We start from the raw sequence: 16,928 nt of genomic DNA on the forward strand, positions 1-16,928 counted from the left end.
TCAGACATAAAACAGTTGGCACAGCTCTAGCACATTTATTGGGGGAGTGGACCTAGGTAGGGGATGGGGCATCAGGGAATTTGAGGAGGGAGAAAGATTGTAGGGAATTAAAGAAAGTGGCTGCTTGGTTGGGTCTTGGAGAATAAGGGGAGGGTGTTGTGGTTGGAGATTTGGGGGGTCAAGACAAAGTGACTGAGGAGTTCTGGATAGCGTGAGATATCTGTGCAGACTCTGGGGAGGAGGGGTAGGTATCTGTACAGTTCGAGGTTGAGGGTTCTGGTTGGCTTAGAATAGGGGTACAAAGGTAGGGTCAGAAAAGGCGTTCAAGGATCTGGGAGTGGCTGGCTGAGGTTTCAGGTTAGAAGATGGGTTGGAGGGAGAGGGTGAGAAGTGGTGTATCTGGTTGGAATGAAGGGAAGGATCCAGAGTCTTGGGGACCAGGCCAGGATGGTCCGGGGTGGGAGGTCTGTGCAGAGTCTTGGACATTTGAGAAGGGGGGATTATGCTTGACTGGCCTAGGGTGGGGCAGGGCTGTCTACACCATGATCTTTGGTGGTGGGTCGGATTGAAATGGGGTGAGGGGATGTTTTTCTAGAAAAGTCAAAAGGAAATAGGGAGTTTGAAGTGGCGTTATATGCCAAGTGGGGTTGGTGGAAATGAGAGACTAGCTGAGGGATTGTGGTTGTAGGGTCTGGAAGTCAGAGAGGTGTCTGGAGATTTGAAAGCACGAGAGGGTGTGAGAGCCGGAGTGTCAGTGGAAAGTAAGTTATCAGGGATGAGTAGGTTGGAAGGTTCAAGGCACATCCCAGACTGGGTGGGCGGGTAGTCTTGGCGCGCGCTGGGGACACCTGGCTGGGCGGAGTCAGGTCGGCTTTGAAAGGGCGGGGGCGCTGAGGCGGCTCCCAGGGTTCAGGTGTGCCCTGACCCCTACTTGGCAGCCGCCCCGGGCGGCGACTGCAGTGGGGCCTGGGCCGGCGCAGGTGCGGCCTGGATGGAAAGGACGCCCTCAGGGGACAGCGCAGACGTCACGGCCGCAGGGTCCACACCAGGCGGCAAGCGGTAGCGGCGGTGGAACTCGCGCGCAATGTATCCGTGCTCATCCTGGAGGGAGAGAGGCTTGAGAGATTCCGCCAGGTTCCCGTAGGTGCCCCGCCCCTCCCGCCTGTGGATCCCGCCTACTCGTTCTGGCCCCGCCCCCGCCAGCGGGCTCACCGGGCGCTCCTCATGACGCGCATGAACTTCCACGTGGTCACCAACCACCTTGACGGCAATTTCCTCGGGTGAGAAGTGTTTCACATCCAGCAGCACCGAGAAATGCCCGGGGTCGGTCGATACCTACGTACAACCTGATGGTCATCGGGCGGGGCACGGCTCCTGGGGCCCAGCAAGGGCCCTCCCCTCGGTTCCCCCTTGGTTCCGGTGCTGCAGCCTATCCAGGCCTCCGGAACTGGGACGTCCCCTTTCCTGCTCTTAGCCACCCAGGACCTCTTTACCCAGAATAACTGGCATCATCCCTCCCCCTGTAGCCACCGGGGATCCAGGGTGATGAGGGTCCATCCCTTGCCCTCCAAGGTCAGGGACCGCTGCCCTCACAGGGTGAGGCCTGCCGGCTCCCCCAGAGTCAACAACCTCGTAGTCCGTGTATCCTCCTGGGCACTGACTCCTCAGCCCCATTCCCCTCAGGGACCCTTGGAGCCCTTACTGCTCCACCTCCGCCAGAAATCCCCAAAAAGCCTCCTCCCAGATTCTCCAGAATCCTCTTTCTACCCTCCCGCTCGAGTTACGAGATTGCTTGAGCCCTCAGCAGTTATTAGTACTACTCCCCCACTTCTGAGTGTCCAGAACCCCCTTTCTCAAGTTGCAGGACCCTCCTTCCCCTCTGCCTCTCCAGGAGACACACACAGTCACCACCCACAGTCTCCAAACTCTCTTCCTCAAGAATAACAGAAAATGCCCTCCCCCCGCCCCGGGAGTCACTGGGAGCCCCACGCCCTTCAGAATGACTAGGCTCCCCCTTTTCCCCAGATTCCGTGAGTCCCCAGCCTCCTTCAGAATCACCAAGACACCCCTTCAGAGGGAGCATCCCCACCCTATTAGGGACCCTGCCCTTACACTCTGGGACGTGAGACCCTCCTCACACCGACTGGGCCCTCCCACCCGATTCAGGGAAACGATCTTTGAGAATCCATACTCCAGGAACTCCGGAAGCCCCTCTGAGTGGCTGGACTCTCCACCCCGCTCAAAGTCAAGGGGCTTTCCTTAACCCCCCTCAAGGTGACCGAGGACCCCAGCCTTGGAAGTAGTCGGGTTACCGCCCCTCCCCTAGGTCTGCACCTGGGCGGTAGGCAGCGCCACGCTGGGTGCGCGCAGGTAGTAGGGGGCCAGCGCGGCAGGGCAGAGCGCAGCCAGCTCGGCCTCCAGCAGCCCCTCGCCGAAGCGCTGGTCGAAGAGGCGCCCGGGAGCCGACAGCCCAGGCAAAGGGGCCGAGGCGCGGCGCAGCCAAGACGGCTGCACAGGCACTGGGATCTCCATCCTGCTCTGCCGTCGCCCTAGGCTCCGCAGTGCTCCAGCGAGCGCCGCCGCTGCTTTATAGTAGCCCTGTGTCCGCCCCTCGGCGGGCCGCCCGGGGACATTGGGACCGCGGCCAGAGCCGGCCATTAATAGAGCCTTATTTAGACAGCCCAACAATGACTTGGCCATTTATTAAGCTCCTGCTGGATGTCAGCGAGGTATCATTCCCTAATTTCCCGAAAGAAAAACTAAGGCTGAGGAGGCGGAGCCTTGCCAAAGTGGGGTGCAAGCGTGGCGTTTGGGACCTACAGCCTGAGAAACCCACCAAAGAATTCCCAGTCCCTTTAATCCACCCCCGCCCCGAAGGTGCTCTGAGGATGACGCAGATGCCGGTCTTGGGAGCAGATTCCTGGGTAGAGGGAATGCGGTAGCTGGGCCAGGCTGTCAGGACGACACAGAACAGACCTTATTCCCATTTGAGCAGGGCCCTGGACCCAACCCCCGGCAAGCCGGGCCTAATTCTGTGCGTCTGACTCAGCCTCGGGTGAGCAGGACAGCGGGATCTGCCAGGTGAGCAGAAGCCAGGGGGCGCGGGCAGGAACAGTCCAGGCTGGCCCCACGGGGGCCTAAAGCTGGGGCCCGAAATAGCTCGTTATGATCCAGCCACTTCGGCCGGGAGCCCAGGCGTGGCAGTTGGAGCAACCAGCTGCTCCTGGAGCAAGACGGAAGTGGTTAGAAGATCGGGAGGGACTGGTAGACTTCTGGACTGATGAAGGGACGGCGGCTAGAGAGGGGGTAGGCTCCCTGATGGCCCCTGCAACGGAAAAATCCGTAGACTGGAATCTGGATGAGATTTAGACAGCAAGAGGGGGAGTGGTTAGAATACACGACTACAGCAAAGAGAGAGTACATTGGGACTTCCTCCTAACCGCGAGCCCAGCCTCGGATCCTTTCCATTGGTCCACGGGCTTGCCAATTACTGCATCTCGCTACCGTTCCCCAATCAAACATTCCCTCTCATTCCCGTTACAGCCAATTGTGAGGGATCTCCCTTTGGCCATTGTCCAATTACTTTTATTTTCCTCTCTATCATTGGTCGCCTTAGAGACCGCTCTCTTCCCGCGCCGGCAGTCCCAAAGAGGGGCGGGGTTATAGAGTATTGCTAAGCGACAAAGGTGCGCTCCGGGAGAGTCCGGTGACCGAGCAGAGCCGGCGGAATCTGCAAGGTAGCTGCAGGATGGACTTCAGGTGATGGATTACAGGAGGCCTGGGGAGGATCAAGGGTGAGAGTAACACAACCTAAGATCAGGTTTGCTACGTTCCAGAGTCAAGGGTTCTCAACCTTACTGGAACTACAACTCCCAAGATGCTCCACAGCCTTAAGCGGCTCCGACCTTGGACTTTACCACTGCGGGGGTTCCATAGCGTTTTACGTTCCGCTAAGTGGCCCTAAGGGCTTTTTTTTTTTTTTTTCTAAAAGTGTCTGGGGGCACCTTGGGAATTAAGATTCGTAATTTTGAATTTGCTCCAAGACTGCCACGGGTGTCTTGCTTAGGCGGAGCCCAATGACTATAGGAATTGTAATCCATCTACTCCCCTTCTTAATGTCCTAAGGACTTATGGGAAATATACAGTGATAGGGTTTAGCCTTGGCTCTTTTCCTGACTTCCACTTCAGAGTCACCAGAAACACTGCGAAACAGATGTATGTAGATGCCCAGCCCCGTTCCAGATACTCTGATTCTTTTGATCTTGGGTGAGCATCACGCCTCTGTATTTTTAAAAGACTCCTCTTAGACTGGATCCAGGGTTACGAATCACCAACCAACAGTTCCCGGGTTCTCTTTTGAGACTGCTCCAGGGACTGGTGGGAATCGTGCCTCCAGTGTCATTATCTTTTTTTTTTTTTTTCTTTTATAACTGAGATTTTATTGGTTGTTTTGAGGATCACTACACAGACATTTCAATTTGTACACAATTCTTCACATACGTACCAGAAATCTAAAATATCATGTAGTTGTGATTCTTAACAGTTATTCCAGTGACTTTCCAGCTTAAAATTTGGAGCAAACTTTCCTTAACAGGATATCAAGTACCAATATCTTCAAATATTGATATGCTGTTACATCTTAAGTCCCACTGATTCACAATCATATACACTACATACCCAAACTGTCAATCGTTCACAGCACATTAACCAAGTTACTAGGAAAACTGGACTACCACGACCAAAGATGTTATAGTATAGTGCACAAAATTCTGACCAGGAGAGCCAAGATCAAAAAGTGGTTTTCTGTAGGAAATAATTCTACCAAAACAATATGGGAAGAGAAGTAATTTAAAGTGTTCAAGACATTAACTGCACAACTGACTCCAAACTGCCATTTAGTATGCTTTTGTATTATAGGATATAAAAGCTACCCCCCATCTATGGAATGTTAAGCTGACACCCAAGACAATCAAAGCCTCCCGTATCCAATATCCCACTATTTTCTGGTTGCACCAAAAAATAACCAGCAAATGATTTCACCTCTTAAAAAAAAGCATTTACACTTAAAAAATGGGATGAGGTGGGATTCCCTCCTTTTTAAAAATGTTTCTAGAGCTACTAAAAAACTTGCATTTACAAAATAGTTGATAAAAATATTCCTCTGGATTGTACAAGAAGGGAAACAGGGACCACTGACAGGACTCGGTGTGTGGTTATTAATCAGACTTGGCTTCTTTCTCTTCTGCTTCATCAGAGGCTGGGCTCTCCTCGTTTTTAGTCTCTCCATTTTCTGCAGGTAAGTCTTCTTTAGTCTCCTGGTTAGCCACTTCCGCCTGTTTTCCCTTTGCTCCTCTTTTCCCTTTTGTTTGCACTTTTTTGTCTGAAGATTTATCCTTTCCCGCCGCCTTTTTTGGCTTCGTTTCCACTTTCGCAGGAGCCGGTTTAGCTGACAACCTCGCCGATCTCCTCTTGGGCTCCTCCTTCGCCGCCCCCTCGGCGGAGCTGACCTTCCTCTTGGGCATCGTGGCGACGGGGCGGGCGAGAGCCGTGTGCCTGAGGGCCGCGGCGCGCCGAGAGCCTTCGCGAAGCTGAGTAGCCCGACCGCAGCCGCTCCTCCCGCCGCCCGAGCTGCTGGGACCCCTCCAGTGTCATTATCTTGAATGTACAGTGGTGCTTCATGGAAATTATAGTTCGTCTCTTCCAGGATTCCGTGGGAACCGTAGTGTGGTTTGAAGCCACTACTGGCCATTCTGAAGCCAAACCTGGCACGCCCAGGTGAGGACACCCCACAGAGAGTGCTGTGTGCCAACCAGTAAGAAGGGAGTGAAGACTAGAGGGAAGGAAGACGTGATGAGAGATGGGGGTGAGAGATTAAAAGAAAGCCTCTCCTCTCTTCCCCATGGCCTTGCCCTTGTCCTCCACCACCTGAATCACTTGTCACCTCCCCAATCACTCTGAGTTGTTGCCATTGTGGGATGTGTTTCCGCCCCTCTGGACTGAGATTTCATATGTGTCTTCGTTTCGCTACAGGGATGACTCCTCAGCCTCACTTTTTCTTCTCTTCACCTCCTCTGTATTAGACCCTGAGCCCATCCACGTCCCAGAGATCCAGACTTCCAGAAGCTTCCAAGGCTCTGGCCACAGGCCCCAGCTCCCCTGAGCTGTTTGAGGAGTCCTGGCCATCCAGCTCAGGGACCCCTTCCCCACCCAGCACCGCTGAGGGCCAGATGAGAGCCTCCCCACCACCCATCGTGACTGACAGTGGGGACTCTGTGGTGGCCAAGTAAGTTCCAGTAGCTCTCAGGGGAAAGAAGGATTTGGATCAGTGTGAGGGGGCAGACATCCATAATAATCATCCTAGCCAGAGCTGCACTTTTAGGATCATGCTTCATTCACGTTACCAAGCGCTCTGGAGCTAGATTCAAATCCAGGCTTTATCACTGTACAATCCTGCCCTCAGTTTCTTCATCTGTATATTGAGGATATTAATAGCACATATGTTCTGGGTCTGTTTTAAGTTTTCAATGAATTACCATCAGTACTGCATCTGTAACAAACAATAGTGAGCCACATAGTGAGCCCTTGGATTTGTAGGATCCAAGTTCAGCTGCTATAAGAAGGAGTCCCAAATGAATCGTGCCTTAAACAAGAGTGTTTATCAATATGTCTCCCTCACATAACAGTCCAGGCAGAAGCAACCAGGGCTGATATGCTGCTAAGCTGCTGCTGCTGCTGCTGCTAAGTCGCTTCAGTTGTGTCCAACTCTGTGCGACCCCATAGAGGGCAGCCCACCAGGCTCCCCCGTCCCTGGGATTCTCCAGGCAAGAACACTGGAGTGGTTTGCCATTGTCTTCTCCAATGCATGCAAGTGAAAAGGGAAAGTGAAGTCGCTCAGTCGTGTCCGACCCTCAGCAACCCCATGGACTGCAGCCTTCCAGGCTCCTCCATCCATGGGATTTTCCAGGCAAGAGTACTGGAGTGGGGTGCCACTGCCTTCTCCAGGGCTGATATGGCAGCCACTAACTGAGGTGTCAGAGACACGGTTTCCTTCTCTCTTGTTGCTCTCCCTTCCCTAGGCTGTTACCCTTTCCTTCATGGCCCATAATGGCTCCCAGCCATATCCACTTTCCAGAATTGCATCTTGTGGTCAGGAATATACATGGCCATAAATCTGCAAGGGTATCTAGAAAATGTGTTTATAGAAGAGTGGCTATGTCCCCAGGGTTATATCGTCTTACATAATATTGCATTACTGTATAAGAAAGGAGAACAGATGCTGAGGATCAACTCCCAAGTGTTGCTATGGTGCTATATATACATTGACTATTGTGATTATTATTGTTATTATTATTGGGTGCTCCTCATCCCACCCACCTCCCAATTCTCTGATGCTCGCAGGTACATAAACCGGTTCCGACAGGCTCAGCCCACAAGCCGAGAAGAACGCCAGTCTGCAGGCCCAACCCCAGCTGACTTTTGGTGGCTGCGGCCTGAATCTTCAGACCCTGGCAGTCAACTTGCAGCAGGTACCTGCTTCAGTCTCATCTCCTCCTGAGCAATACCCCCAGCAGCTCCTCTACCTGCCCCCAACTAAATCAATTGGGGCATCTCAGCAGGAGCCAGTGAACCAGAAGGAAGACCCTACACAGCAGCCCTGACTCATGCTAAGATGGCCAGTGCATCAAAGGCTAAGGCTGTGGCACCCCTTCAGGAAATAAAGCAGGTGACACTACCACCCACTTCTTTCCCTCCATGCCTGGACTGATAGCACCAGCCCTGAGATAGAACTAGTGTCAGAAATTCCCTGGTGATCTAGTGGTTAAGACTCTCCACTTCCAATGCAGGGTGCGCAGGTTCGACCCTTGGTCAGGAAATTAGATCCTATATGCCACTGCATGGCTCAGCCAGAAAAGAAGAAGGAAAAAAAAAAACCAAATAAACATGTAGTTAGCATTAGAGTCAACCCCCAGTTCAAGGAAGCCTAAACAAAAAAGGGAGGCTTTGTTAGCTAGTGTAATCAAGAAATCCAAAACTAGATGCTTTTCAGCATAGCTGAATCCAGGTAACTGACCAGTATTGGGAGGAACTCAACTCTCATGGCTTTTGGTTCCTCCTTGTTTGGCTCAATCTCAGGTAGGCTTTCCCCTCAAAATAGCTAAGATGTCTCCAGTAGCTGTAGGTGTCTGATATACTTGATTACTCCAGTGAAAAGAAAAAGCTTTTCCAATAGCTCCATCCAAAGCCCCAGGACTTACTCTCATTCACTCATCCTTGTGAGCCAGTCACTGTGAACTGGAGGACAGAACACTGTGACCAGCCAGGCCTGATCAGGAAGGTAGGGTCAACCCTTCTACTATAACAATGACTACACTGAGGGTTATGGATCCACAGAGGGAAACCTGGTCTGTCTTCCCTAAGGAGGAGGAGCAGATTGTTAGCCAGCATGTGAGGATGCCAGGTGGAATGTAGACCTGCATTCAGGCCCTCTGTCCAGAGCCCCTTTCCCAGAAGCCTTTGCAATGGGGGCTAGTCTCTGACCCCCTCTCACCTCACAGAGTCTCAACACATGGAACTCATCCCTGCTGGACTTGGAGACACTGAGCTTGCAAAGCAGAGCTGCCAGGCTGCTCAAACGCAGGTGCCTCCCCCGCCCACATCATCCTCCCCAGTCCTTCCTCTCTGGGCCCAGGCTGCTGCCTCTGAGACCCCGGTGGCCTCACTTCTGCCTTCTCCCTCCAGCAAGGCCTCCGTCTCCTCCACCTCCTCCCTCAGCCCCAGCGATGGTGGCAGCTCCTCATTCCCTGTCAGCTCTGATGGCCTCTCTCCCTTCTCCATGACCTTCACTCCTGACTCCATCAAGGACCCTGACCTCACGGCACAAGGTAAGTGCTGGGAGGTGAGGATGAGGGCAGTCTGGGTGCAAATTCCAACTTTTCGACTTATAGCTCTGTGACCTTGGGCTTCTCTGCACTTTGTTTACCCAGCTGTAAAACAGGGATAATAACTGTATTCCCCTGCTGTAGGTGTCGTGAGGATTGAAAGAGTTGGTGAATACATGGAGTACACAGCATGGCTCTGTTAACAGTACCTATCATGGGAGGACTTCCCTGGTGGTCCAGTGGTTAAGACTCCACACTGCCAATGCAGGGGGTGCAGTTTCAATCCCTGATCAGGGAACTGAGATCCCGCATGCTATGAGCCAGGGCCAAAAAAATTAAGAAAGCATACACAGTAGCTCCCATGAGTATGCAATTTCTCTCTCTGCATCCTGTCTGCAGTTCTGAACATGAAGCTCCAAAATCAGAAGGCTTGTTGCAAATTTGGCACCATAGCTGATTTGGCAGCAAAATTTGACCTAAACAGTATGAAGAGTATTTATATATCTATCTCATTTAGGATGAAGTCATCCTTTTTTTAATTGAGGCATAGTTGATTGACAATATTCTATTAGTTTAAGGTGGACGACATAGTAATTCAAATGTTCATAGATTATACTCCATTTGAAGTTATTTGCGGAGATGGTGATTTAGTGTCCAACTGTAGCCCACCAGGCTCCTCTGCCCATGGAATTTCCCAGGCAAGAATACTGGAGTGGGTTGCTATTTCCTGAATAGAATCCATGTCTCCTGCATTGCAGGCAGATTCTTTGTCACTTGGCCACCAGGGAACCTCTTAACATTATTAGGTTAGCCAAAAAGTTCATTTGGTTAGTGAATATATTATTCAGTAAAGTTCTTGGTGAGAATGAAGAGTATGTCTTTTATTTTCACTTAAAACCAAATAAATTTTTTGGCCAACCCTATATTCTAAAATATTGGCTATCTTTCTTGTGCTCCACAATATATCTTTGTAGCCTATTTATACACAGTAGTTTTTACTTCTTATCCCCTGTCCCTATCCCACCCTTCCCCTGCTTCCCTCTATCCTAACCACTGGTTTGTTCCCTATATCTGTGAGTCAATTTCTGGTTTTTTTTAATATTCATTTGTTTTATTCTTTCAGTTCTACATATAAGTGATAAAATATGGTATTCATCTTTCTCTGTCTGACTTATTTCACTAAGCATAATATCTTCCCCTCACCCCCAGAAAAGAACCATTTGTGTTGTTGCAAATGGTAGAATTTCATTCTTTTTTAATGGATGAGTAATACTCCACTGTATATATACACCACATCTTCTTTATCCATTCATCTGTTGATGAATACCAAAGTTGCTTCTGTATTTTGGCTGTTGTAAATAATGCTGCTGTTGGGGTGCATGTATCTTTTCAAATTACTGTTTTCATTTTCTTTAGACATATACCCAGGAGTGGAATTGCTGGAATGTATCATAGTTCTATTTTTAGTCTTTTGAGGAATCTCCATGCTGTTTTCCACTGTAGCTGTACCAATTTAAACACATTCCCATAAACACTGTACTACAAGGGTTCCCTTTTCTCCACATCTTTGCCAACATTTGTTATTTGTGGTCTTTTTAATGATAACCATTTAGAAAGATTTGAGGTGATTATCTCATTGTGGTTTTGATTTGCATTTCTCTGATGAGTAGTAATGTTGAGCATCTTTTAATGTGTCTGTTGGCCATCTGTCTTATTCAGAAAAGTGTCTGTTCAGGTCTTCTTCCCATCTCTTTTTAAAAAAAAAAAACAAAAAAAACTTTTTATTTCGTTCGTCAGAGCCTGAGTCTGGAAACACCCATGGAGTCATCCTATGGGGATGGGACTGACATTGATAAAATAGTCTGTGCATCAGAAGAGCTGCCATATGTACAGGGTTAAAATTACTCACAGCTCAGAGTAAGAGGAGGAATAACACAAAGTGGGGCAGGGGTGGGGGTTGTCTAGTGCTTCTGCAGATGTGAATCTGCTTCCACCCGCACCCCCAACTCCGCCACCAGCCCCAGGGAAAGCAAGGGGCCATGGGCAAGGCCGGTCGCCACTCGGCTGCGGGGCAGCGAGGCCAGGCACCCAGGAAGTGGCCTCAGTTGCCCTCAGGCAGATCCTACCCATCTTTTAATCAAGTTTTTTTTTTTTAATGTTAAGTTGTATGAGCTATTAATCCCTTGTTGGTCGTATCACTTGCAAATGTTTTCTCCCATTCAATAGGTTGTCTTTTTGTTTTGTTGATTGTTTCCTTTGCTGTACAAAACTTTTAAGTTTAATTGGGTCCCATTCATTTATTTTTGTTTTTGTTTCCTTTGCCTTAGGAGATAGATCTACAAAAATATTGCTACGCCATGGCTATGTTATCTTCTAGGAGTTGTATGGCTCAGATCTTACATTTAGGTCTTTAATCCATCTTGAGTTTATTTTTGTATATGGTGGGAGAAAATGTTCTAATATTCTTTTACATGTAGCTGTCCAGTTTTCCCAGAGAAGGCAATGGCACCCCACTCCAGTATTCTTGCCTGGAAAATCCCACAGACGGGGGAGCCTGGTAGGCTGCAGTCCATGGGGTCGTGAAGAGTCGGACACAACGGAGTGACTTCCCTTTCACTTTTCACTTTCATGCACTGGAGAAGGAAATGGCAACCCACTCCAGTGTTCTTGCCTGGAGAATCCCAGGGACGGGGGAATCTGGTGGGCTTCTGTCTATGGGGTCGCACAGTCGGACACGACTGAAGCGACTTAGCAGCAGCAGCAGTCCAGTTTTCCTAGCAGCACTTATTGAAGAAACTGTCTTTTCCCCATTGTATATTTTTGCCTCCTTTGTTGTAGATTAATTGACCATAAGTGTGTGGGTTCATTTCTGGGTGCTTTGATCTGTTCTATTCATCTGTGCCTGTTTCTGTGCCAGTACCATACTGTTTTGATTACTGTGGCTTTGTAGTATAGTCTGAAGTCAGGGAGTAAATATTCATTCTACTATGAATCTTATGAAATTTTTGTCTTTGTAAGTGAAAAAATGGTTGAATAATGGCAATTTCACATGTTCAACTATATACCAGTGTTCTATATACCTGATGTTCTGACCCAGATCCCTGTCAATCCTGTACATACCTAGCAACTTGACTAAAACATGCAAAGTGTTGAACTCTCAAATTTCTGCCCCCAAGATTTCAGAGGTTGGGTTAAAGAGGTGGGCTACTATTTTGTCATCACTGTTGTTACTATTACTCTGTGCCCCAGTTCCTGGGATGCAGTGGTAGCCAGGAAAAGAGTCTCTCCATATCTCATGGGACGCCCATGAGTGGGGACAGGCAAGCAGAGGGAACAGAGTGCTGTTTGTGCGTGTTGAGTGATCTTGCCCAAGCCATCCCGATTCTTTGATCCTTCCAAGCTTCTCTTTTTATTCACTTCTCCTTCCTGATCCTGTTTCCTCATCTGTAAAATAGGGATAAACCTACTACTTCATAAGTTTTTCGCAGAGTAAATATATGTATTCTTTATGCAACACACATTGAATACGTGTTGCCTGTGAAGCCTGTGTTCAAGATTAGGGATTCCTTAGTGAACCAACCATTCGTGGTCTCACCTTCATGGTGCTCACAGAATAGTGAGTGTGGGGCACAGAATAGCTGCATAACTCCACAAACAAATATAAGCAGAAATGAGGGGCATGCAGGGGAGACTTGTGATACTGGGATGTCAGAGAAGGCCTTCCTGGAAGAGGTGCTATCTAAGTGGAAACCTGAATGATGAAGGTGAGGCCTATAGCCCTGTAGCCTGTACAAAGGACCTGAGGTGGGAGAGAGCACAATGCAGATAATGAACAAGAAAAGGCAAGAACCAGGGGTAAGGGTAGTGTGAGATAAAGTGGAAGATATTGGGAGGGGTCAGATTACATGGGGCTGTGTAGCCATGTGAAGCATTTGGTCATGATCTACTGGGGAGCCACAGGAGGGTGGTGAGCAAGGCAGGGACAAGATCTTTACCGGGTGTTAGCAAACTCCCTGTGGCTGCTACTCTGCTAGGAGCAGAGTAAAGGGAAGTGGCCAGGTCTGGAAATAGACTCACAGGATACAGAGGGGAGGGGAGGGGAGGTCCCAGATGCTGCCCCCTACCTTGCTTCCCCTTCTCTGTGCAGCATTAGTAGGTAGGGCTTCTGAGAGATAATGATAGCCATACTAATCATGACTCATGAAATGATAACCTGGGTGATGGGAAATGATGTCCCTTTGTCCCACAGGCTTGAGGATAGGTGGTGACCCTGCTCTTAGTCACTCCTGTATCCCCAGTACAGTGCTGGACACTGGAATGGAGCACAATTTTGCATATATTTATTTTCTATTTTGCCCTTAGGTTACATATACTGACACTAGGCCCTATTCTTGACACTGGGGATCTGGTAACAGCCTGGCAGATAAAAACTGCTGTCCTTGTGTAGCCAGCATTATGGAGGGAGAGATGAACAATGAATAAGCAAAGAAGTGTGATCTTTAGTAATTAGAAGGTGATAGGTGCTAAGGAGAAAAATGGAACAGGAAAGAGGATGGAGGGTGGTAGGGCTGGGCTATTGCAATTTTGAATAGGGCAGCCAGGGATGGTCTGATGAAAAAGGTGGTACTTGGGCAAATACCTAAAGGACTTGGAGTTAATCCCGCGGATGCATAAGTGAAGAGCCTTCCAGGCAAAGGGAACTACAAGTGCAAAGATGTGCTTTTTACCAGGAGAGAGGTACAGCCCAGGGAAGATTCTAAATCAGGAGGGCCCTGACCTGACTCAGGTGTTCACAGGCTCCCTGGACTGTGGATGGAGGCCGTTTCAGAGGATGGGAGAGAAGGGAAGCCATGGAGGAAGTTGTTATGGGTTGGCAAGTGAGGGTGGTAAAGTGGGGCGATGTGGGCAGATTCTGGAAGATCTGCCCTGGTCCCTGCTGTGACCACCGTGTCCAGAACAGTGCCTGGCACATAGTAAGGGCTCAGTAATATTTGTTGATGATGAAGAGTCAAATGATGACAGGTTGAAGCCCATGAGGGCTCTCTTCTCCGATTCTGCCCCCTTTCCCCATTTCCCAATCTGCAGGGGACTCGGGACAATATCTGGAGAGCCTGTCTGAATAACCTGGTACTCAAAGGGTGTGTGCTAGTCTATCCTTGCTCATCACCCAGGCCCTGCCTTACCCCTCTTCCCTCTACTTCCTCCACAGCAACCCCAGCACCCGCCCCCATCCCTACTCCTGCCCCCATCCCTACTCCTGCCCCGGCGTCCTCCCAGGCACCCCTGCGGCCAGAGGATGACATTCTCTACCAGTGGCGGCAGCGGCGGAAACTTGAACAGGCTCGAAGAAGCCAGGGTGACGGAACCTGGGTGCTGCCGCAGACTACTGCCCTCACCACCTCGGTGAGATGGAGGAGGGAGGAGCCTGAGGGGGGTGGAGGGAGGATCCTAAGGGAAGTTGGAGGAGGGGGGAGGCTGAGAGGGACTGAGGACTCTCTACCTTTTCTCTCCCTCTCAGGTCCCTTCCCCCATCTGTCCACAGCCATCTCCTCCCGCTGTGGAGACCCTTGGTTCCCTGGGAACCCAGTCTAACTCCATCCCACTTTGGGGCAGTGTGGTTCCACCTGTATTCCAGGAAGCTTTCCGCATGGAGAGGCCTCCTATTCCCCCAGGGTTCTCTCCACACATCTTTTGGGGTCCCAGTCCCCATGGATTCTTCTGGGCCCCACAGCCCAGTCCCTGGATATCTCTTGGGGTCATCCCTCCAACACTCCCGGCCTCCACCCCAGCGCCCCCGGCCTCCGCCCCAGCGACCCTGGCCTCCAATCCTGCCCCTCCAGCCTCAACCCCCGCGCCCCATGCCTCCACACCCACGACCCCTGCAGCCCCCCAGGGCCCCCCCACCCCTGCACCAAGCAGTCCAGAGGAGGTCGAGAAGCAAAGCTCCAAGCCTCGGAGAAGCAGAGACCAACGCCGGGAGTCTTCAGGGCGAGTCATGGCCGCGGATGAGCACGAGGGCCCTGGCCCGCAGCTCAGAGGCGCGCTGGGCCAGGTGGTGATGGCTCGGCTGTTTCCGGACAGCCTGGAGGACACGCCCCCCCGGTTTGAGGGCCCGCCTCCACACGAGGCTGAACCTCGGAAAGCCAAGGCCTCACACCCTATGACCCCTCGCTCAGAGGTCACGGCTCATCTATCTGAATCACCGGATCGGTCTAAGGCGGTGTCTCGGAATGCCAAGACCATGCTCCCCCTAGCGGGATCAGTGCCTAGGAAAGACAAAGACACTCCCTTGGCTGAAGTCAAGCGTCTGCAGCCCAAGATCCTGCCTCCTCCAGCTGAGGTGGTGGCCACTTGTGTTAAGGCCCCGCCCCCTCCATTCGAGGCCGGGTCTTTAGAGGTGGTAGCCACGCCCTCACCCGATGCTGGCCACGCCCCCTCAGAAGACCTGCTCTCCCAGGCTGCCAGACTTCTGCAGGCTGCGGAAGGTGAGCAGGCGCGCACGCGGCGCGCGGCTGCCGTGTTCTGAATGGCAGTCCATTACTCTATGAGTCCGGCTCCTTGAATCTTGCTCCTTTTCCCCTTAGACTCTGATGGGAGCGAGTTCCAGGACGACCCTATACTGCAGGTGCTAAGGATTCAAAGGATGGCGCTGCGGCAGCAGAAAAGGTGACCATCGCCAGGATTTAACACACCCGGCCCCCGAATTCTGAGATTGCCATGTGGTGCCCACCTCTCCTGAACCCCTTTCCCAGAACATAGATAGCCCCAGACCCTAATCCTGAACAAATACCTCAACCTCTACCCACTGTCCTTTTTCCAGGAAAGTGGATGCCCAAATAGCCCGCCTGTTGGGCCATCCTGAAGACCCAGAGTCTCGGTCTCCTCCAGCCAGGTCGCCCCCCCGGGTCCCCAGGGCTGCGGCCGAGGAGGGAAGGAGCCTCTCTTGAGGCCAGACGACTTTGAATTGTATAGATTCTATTTTTCTTAATAAAAAAATTTTTTTTCAGATTACTGGTTGTCTCCAGAAAAGAAGTTGTTTGAAAAGGCCAAAGGTCTTGCTAATTTAGGGAAATAGCTCCCTGTGCCCCCCTTCCTCTCCCCCACACTAGCTCTGCCCTGCACCACTTAACTCTTGTTTCTGACCACTGAAGCCAAGTCTCTTCTGCTTTCATCTTTGAGGGCAGGAGAGGGTTTCTGGGCAAGTGGGTCCTCCTGTCTCAGATGAGACCAAAGGAACTATTCTCTGGGTGTGAAGCTTGTAGTCATTAGAGTGTTAGACAAAGGTCAGGCCTCCACATCCTGCTTGACCCAGCAGCAGCATTAGGTGAGCTGATCCCCACTCACTGTTTGAAGCACTTCCTTGCCTAGCTTCCAGAACCCCAGCCTTCTCCTCACCAATCTGGTTGTGCCTCATTGCGCCTCACACCTGTCACTTTGGTGTCCCAGGCCTTGACTTTTCTATCTACAATCAGTCCCAGGTGCTCTCATCTGGCTTCATGGTTCTGAACCTCATCTCTGTTCTGACAGATGACTTTGAACTGTACAAAGTCGTACAAATTGTGAACCCCGAGTACTACAACAAATTCCTATCTTCAGCCTAGAACCTCAGGTTCCTATATCCCATGACTTGCTCATCATCCACGCAAAAAGTTCTAAGAAATCTCTCAAACTCCATAGGTCTTAATCCTTGCCCTAAACCTGCTCCTCCCTGGCTCTCGGCTCCATCCTTCCACCTGCTCAAGTCAGAAGCCTCATAGCTGTCGTTGATTCTCCTCACAATCAGTTGACGAGCAAGTCATATCATCTCTACCTTTAAAATCTCTCCAGGGACTTCCCTGGTGGTACAGTGGATAGGAATCCACCTGCAGATGCAGGGGACTTGGGTTCGATCCCTGGTTGGGGAAGATTCCACAGGCAGCAGAGCGATAAGCTTTTGTGCCGCAGGTACTGAGCCTGCCTGCTGCAACTACTGCAGCCTGTGTGCTTACAGCCTGTGCCCTGCAACAAGAGAAGTCACTGCAATAAGAAGCCTGAGCACTACAACAAAAA

General features: G+C 50.8%; 3 protein-coding genes across 14 annotated transcripts; 1 reads left to right on the plus strand and 2 right to left on the minus strand.

Moving 5' to 3' along the window:
• Window positions 1-19: 19 nt before the first annotated feature.
• On the minus strand, window positions 20-3,419 carry HSPB6 (heat shock protein family B (small) member 6). Its single transcript, XM_069550660.1, has 3 exons — window positions 2,335-3,419; window positions 1,213-1,335; window positions 20-1,101 (listed from the first exon to the last, which is right to left on the minus strand). Exons 1-3 carry the CDS (start codon window positions 2,698-2,700, stop codon window positions 928-930), a joined length of 663 nt encoding a protein of 220 aa, XP_069406761.1. The 5' UTR covers window positions 2,701-3,419; the 3' UTR covers window positions 20-927.
• Window positions 3,420-3,609: 190 nt separating this feature from the next.
• On the plus strand, window positions 3,610-15,890 carry PROSER3 (proline and serine rich 3). 12 transcript variants are annotated; one of them, XM_069550398.1, is made up of 11 exons: window positions 3,610-3,794; window positions 5,705-5,863; window positions 6,081-6,283; window positions 7,399-7,526; window positions 7,614-7,723; window positions 8,556-8,638; window positions 8,740-8,882; window positions 14,089-14,282; window positions 14,398-15,364; window positions 15,464-15,545; window positions 15,700-15,890. In XM_069550398.1, exons 2-11 carry the CDS (start codon window positions 5,858-5,860, stop codon window positions 15,824-15,826), a joined length of 2,043 nt encoding a protein of 680 aa, XP_069406499.1. In that variant the 5' UTR covers window positions 3,610-3,794; window positions 5,705-5,857; the 3' UTR covers window positions 15,827-15,890. The 12 variants fall into 12 exon arrangements, with proteins under 12 accessions (XP_069406499.1, XP_069406498.1, XP_069406501.1 ...); XM_069550397.1 differs by having other exon boundaries at window positions 3,641-3,759; XM_069550400.1 differs by having other exon boundaries at window positions 3,641-3,737.
• On the minus strand, window positions 5,124-5,639 carry LOC138418808 (non-histone chromosomal protein HMG-14). The gene has a single exon (XM_069550691.1). The coding sequence runs from the start codon at window positions 5,520-5,522 to the stop codon at window positions 5,217-5,219; it is 306 nt and encodes a 101-aa protein (XP_069406792.1). The 5' UTR covers window positions 5,523-5,639; the 3' UTR covers window positions 5,124-5,216.
• Window positions 15,891-16,928: the final 1,038 nt, after the last annotated feature.

Source organism: Ovis canadensis, chromosome 14 (genome assembly GCF_042477335.2).
Source record: "Ovis canadensis isolate MfBH-ARS-UI-01 breed Bighorn chromosome 14, ARS-UI_OviCan_v2, whole genome shotgun sequence".
Taxonomy (NCBI): domain Eukaryota; kingdom Metazoa; phylum Chordata; class Mammalia; order Artiodactyla; family Bovidae; genus Ovis; species Ovis canadensis.

What these genes read in the sequence shown, in the direction of transcription:
- LOC138418808 (XM_069550691.1), bottom strand. Translation starts at nt 5,522, where the DNA reads ATGCCCAAGAGGAAGGTCAGCTCCGCCGAGGGGGCGGCGAAGGAGGAG.
- HSPB6 (XM_069550660.1), bottom strand. Translation starts at nt 2,700, where the DNA reads ATGGCCAAGTCATTGTTGGGCTGTCTAAATAAGGCTCTATTAATGGCC. An exon ending in TGGCGCTGCCTACCGCCCAG is followed by an intron (nt 1,336 to 2,334) that starts GTGCAGACCTAG and finishes GGTTGTACGTAG; the next exon opens with GTATCGACCGACCCCGGGCA. An exon ending in CGCGTCATGAGGAGCGCCCG is followed by an intron (nt 1,102 to 1,212) that starts GTGAGCCCGCTG and finishes CTCTCCCTCCAG; the next exon opens with GATGAGCACGGATACATTGC.
- PROSER3 (XM_069550398.1), top strand. An exon ending in GGGGACTCTGTGGTGGCCAA is followed by an intron (nt 6,284 to 7,398) that starts GTAAGTTCCAGT and finishes TGATGCTCGCAG; the next exon opens with GTACATAAACCGGTTCCGAC. An exon ending in ACTTCTGCAGGCTGCGGAAG is followed by an intron (nt 15,365 to 15,463) that starts GTGAGCAGGCGC and finishes TTTTCCCCTTAG; the next exon opens with ACTCTGATGGGAGCGAGTTC.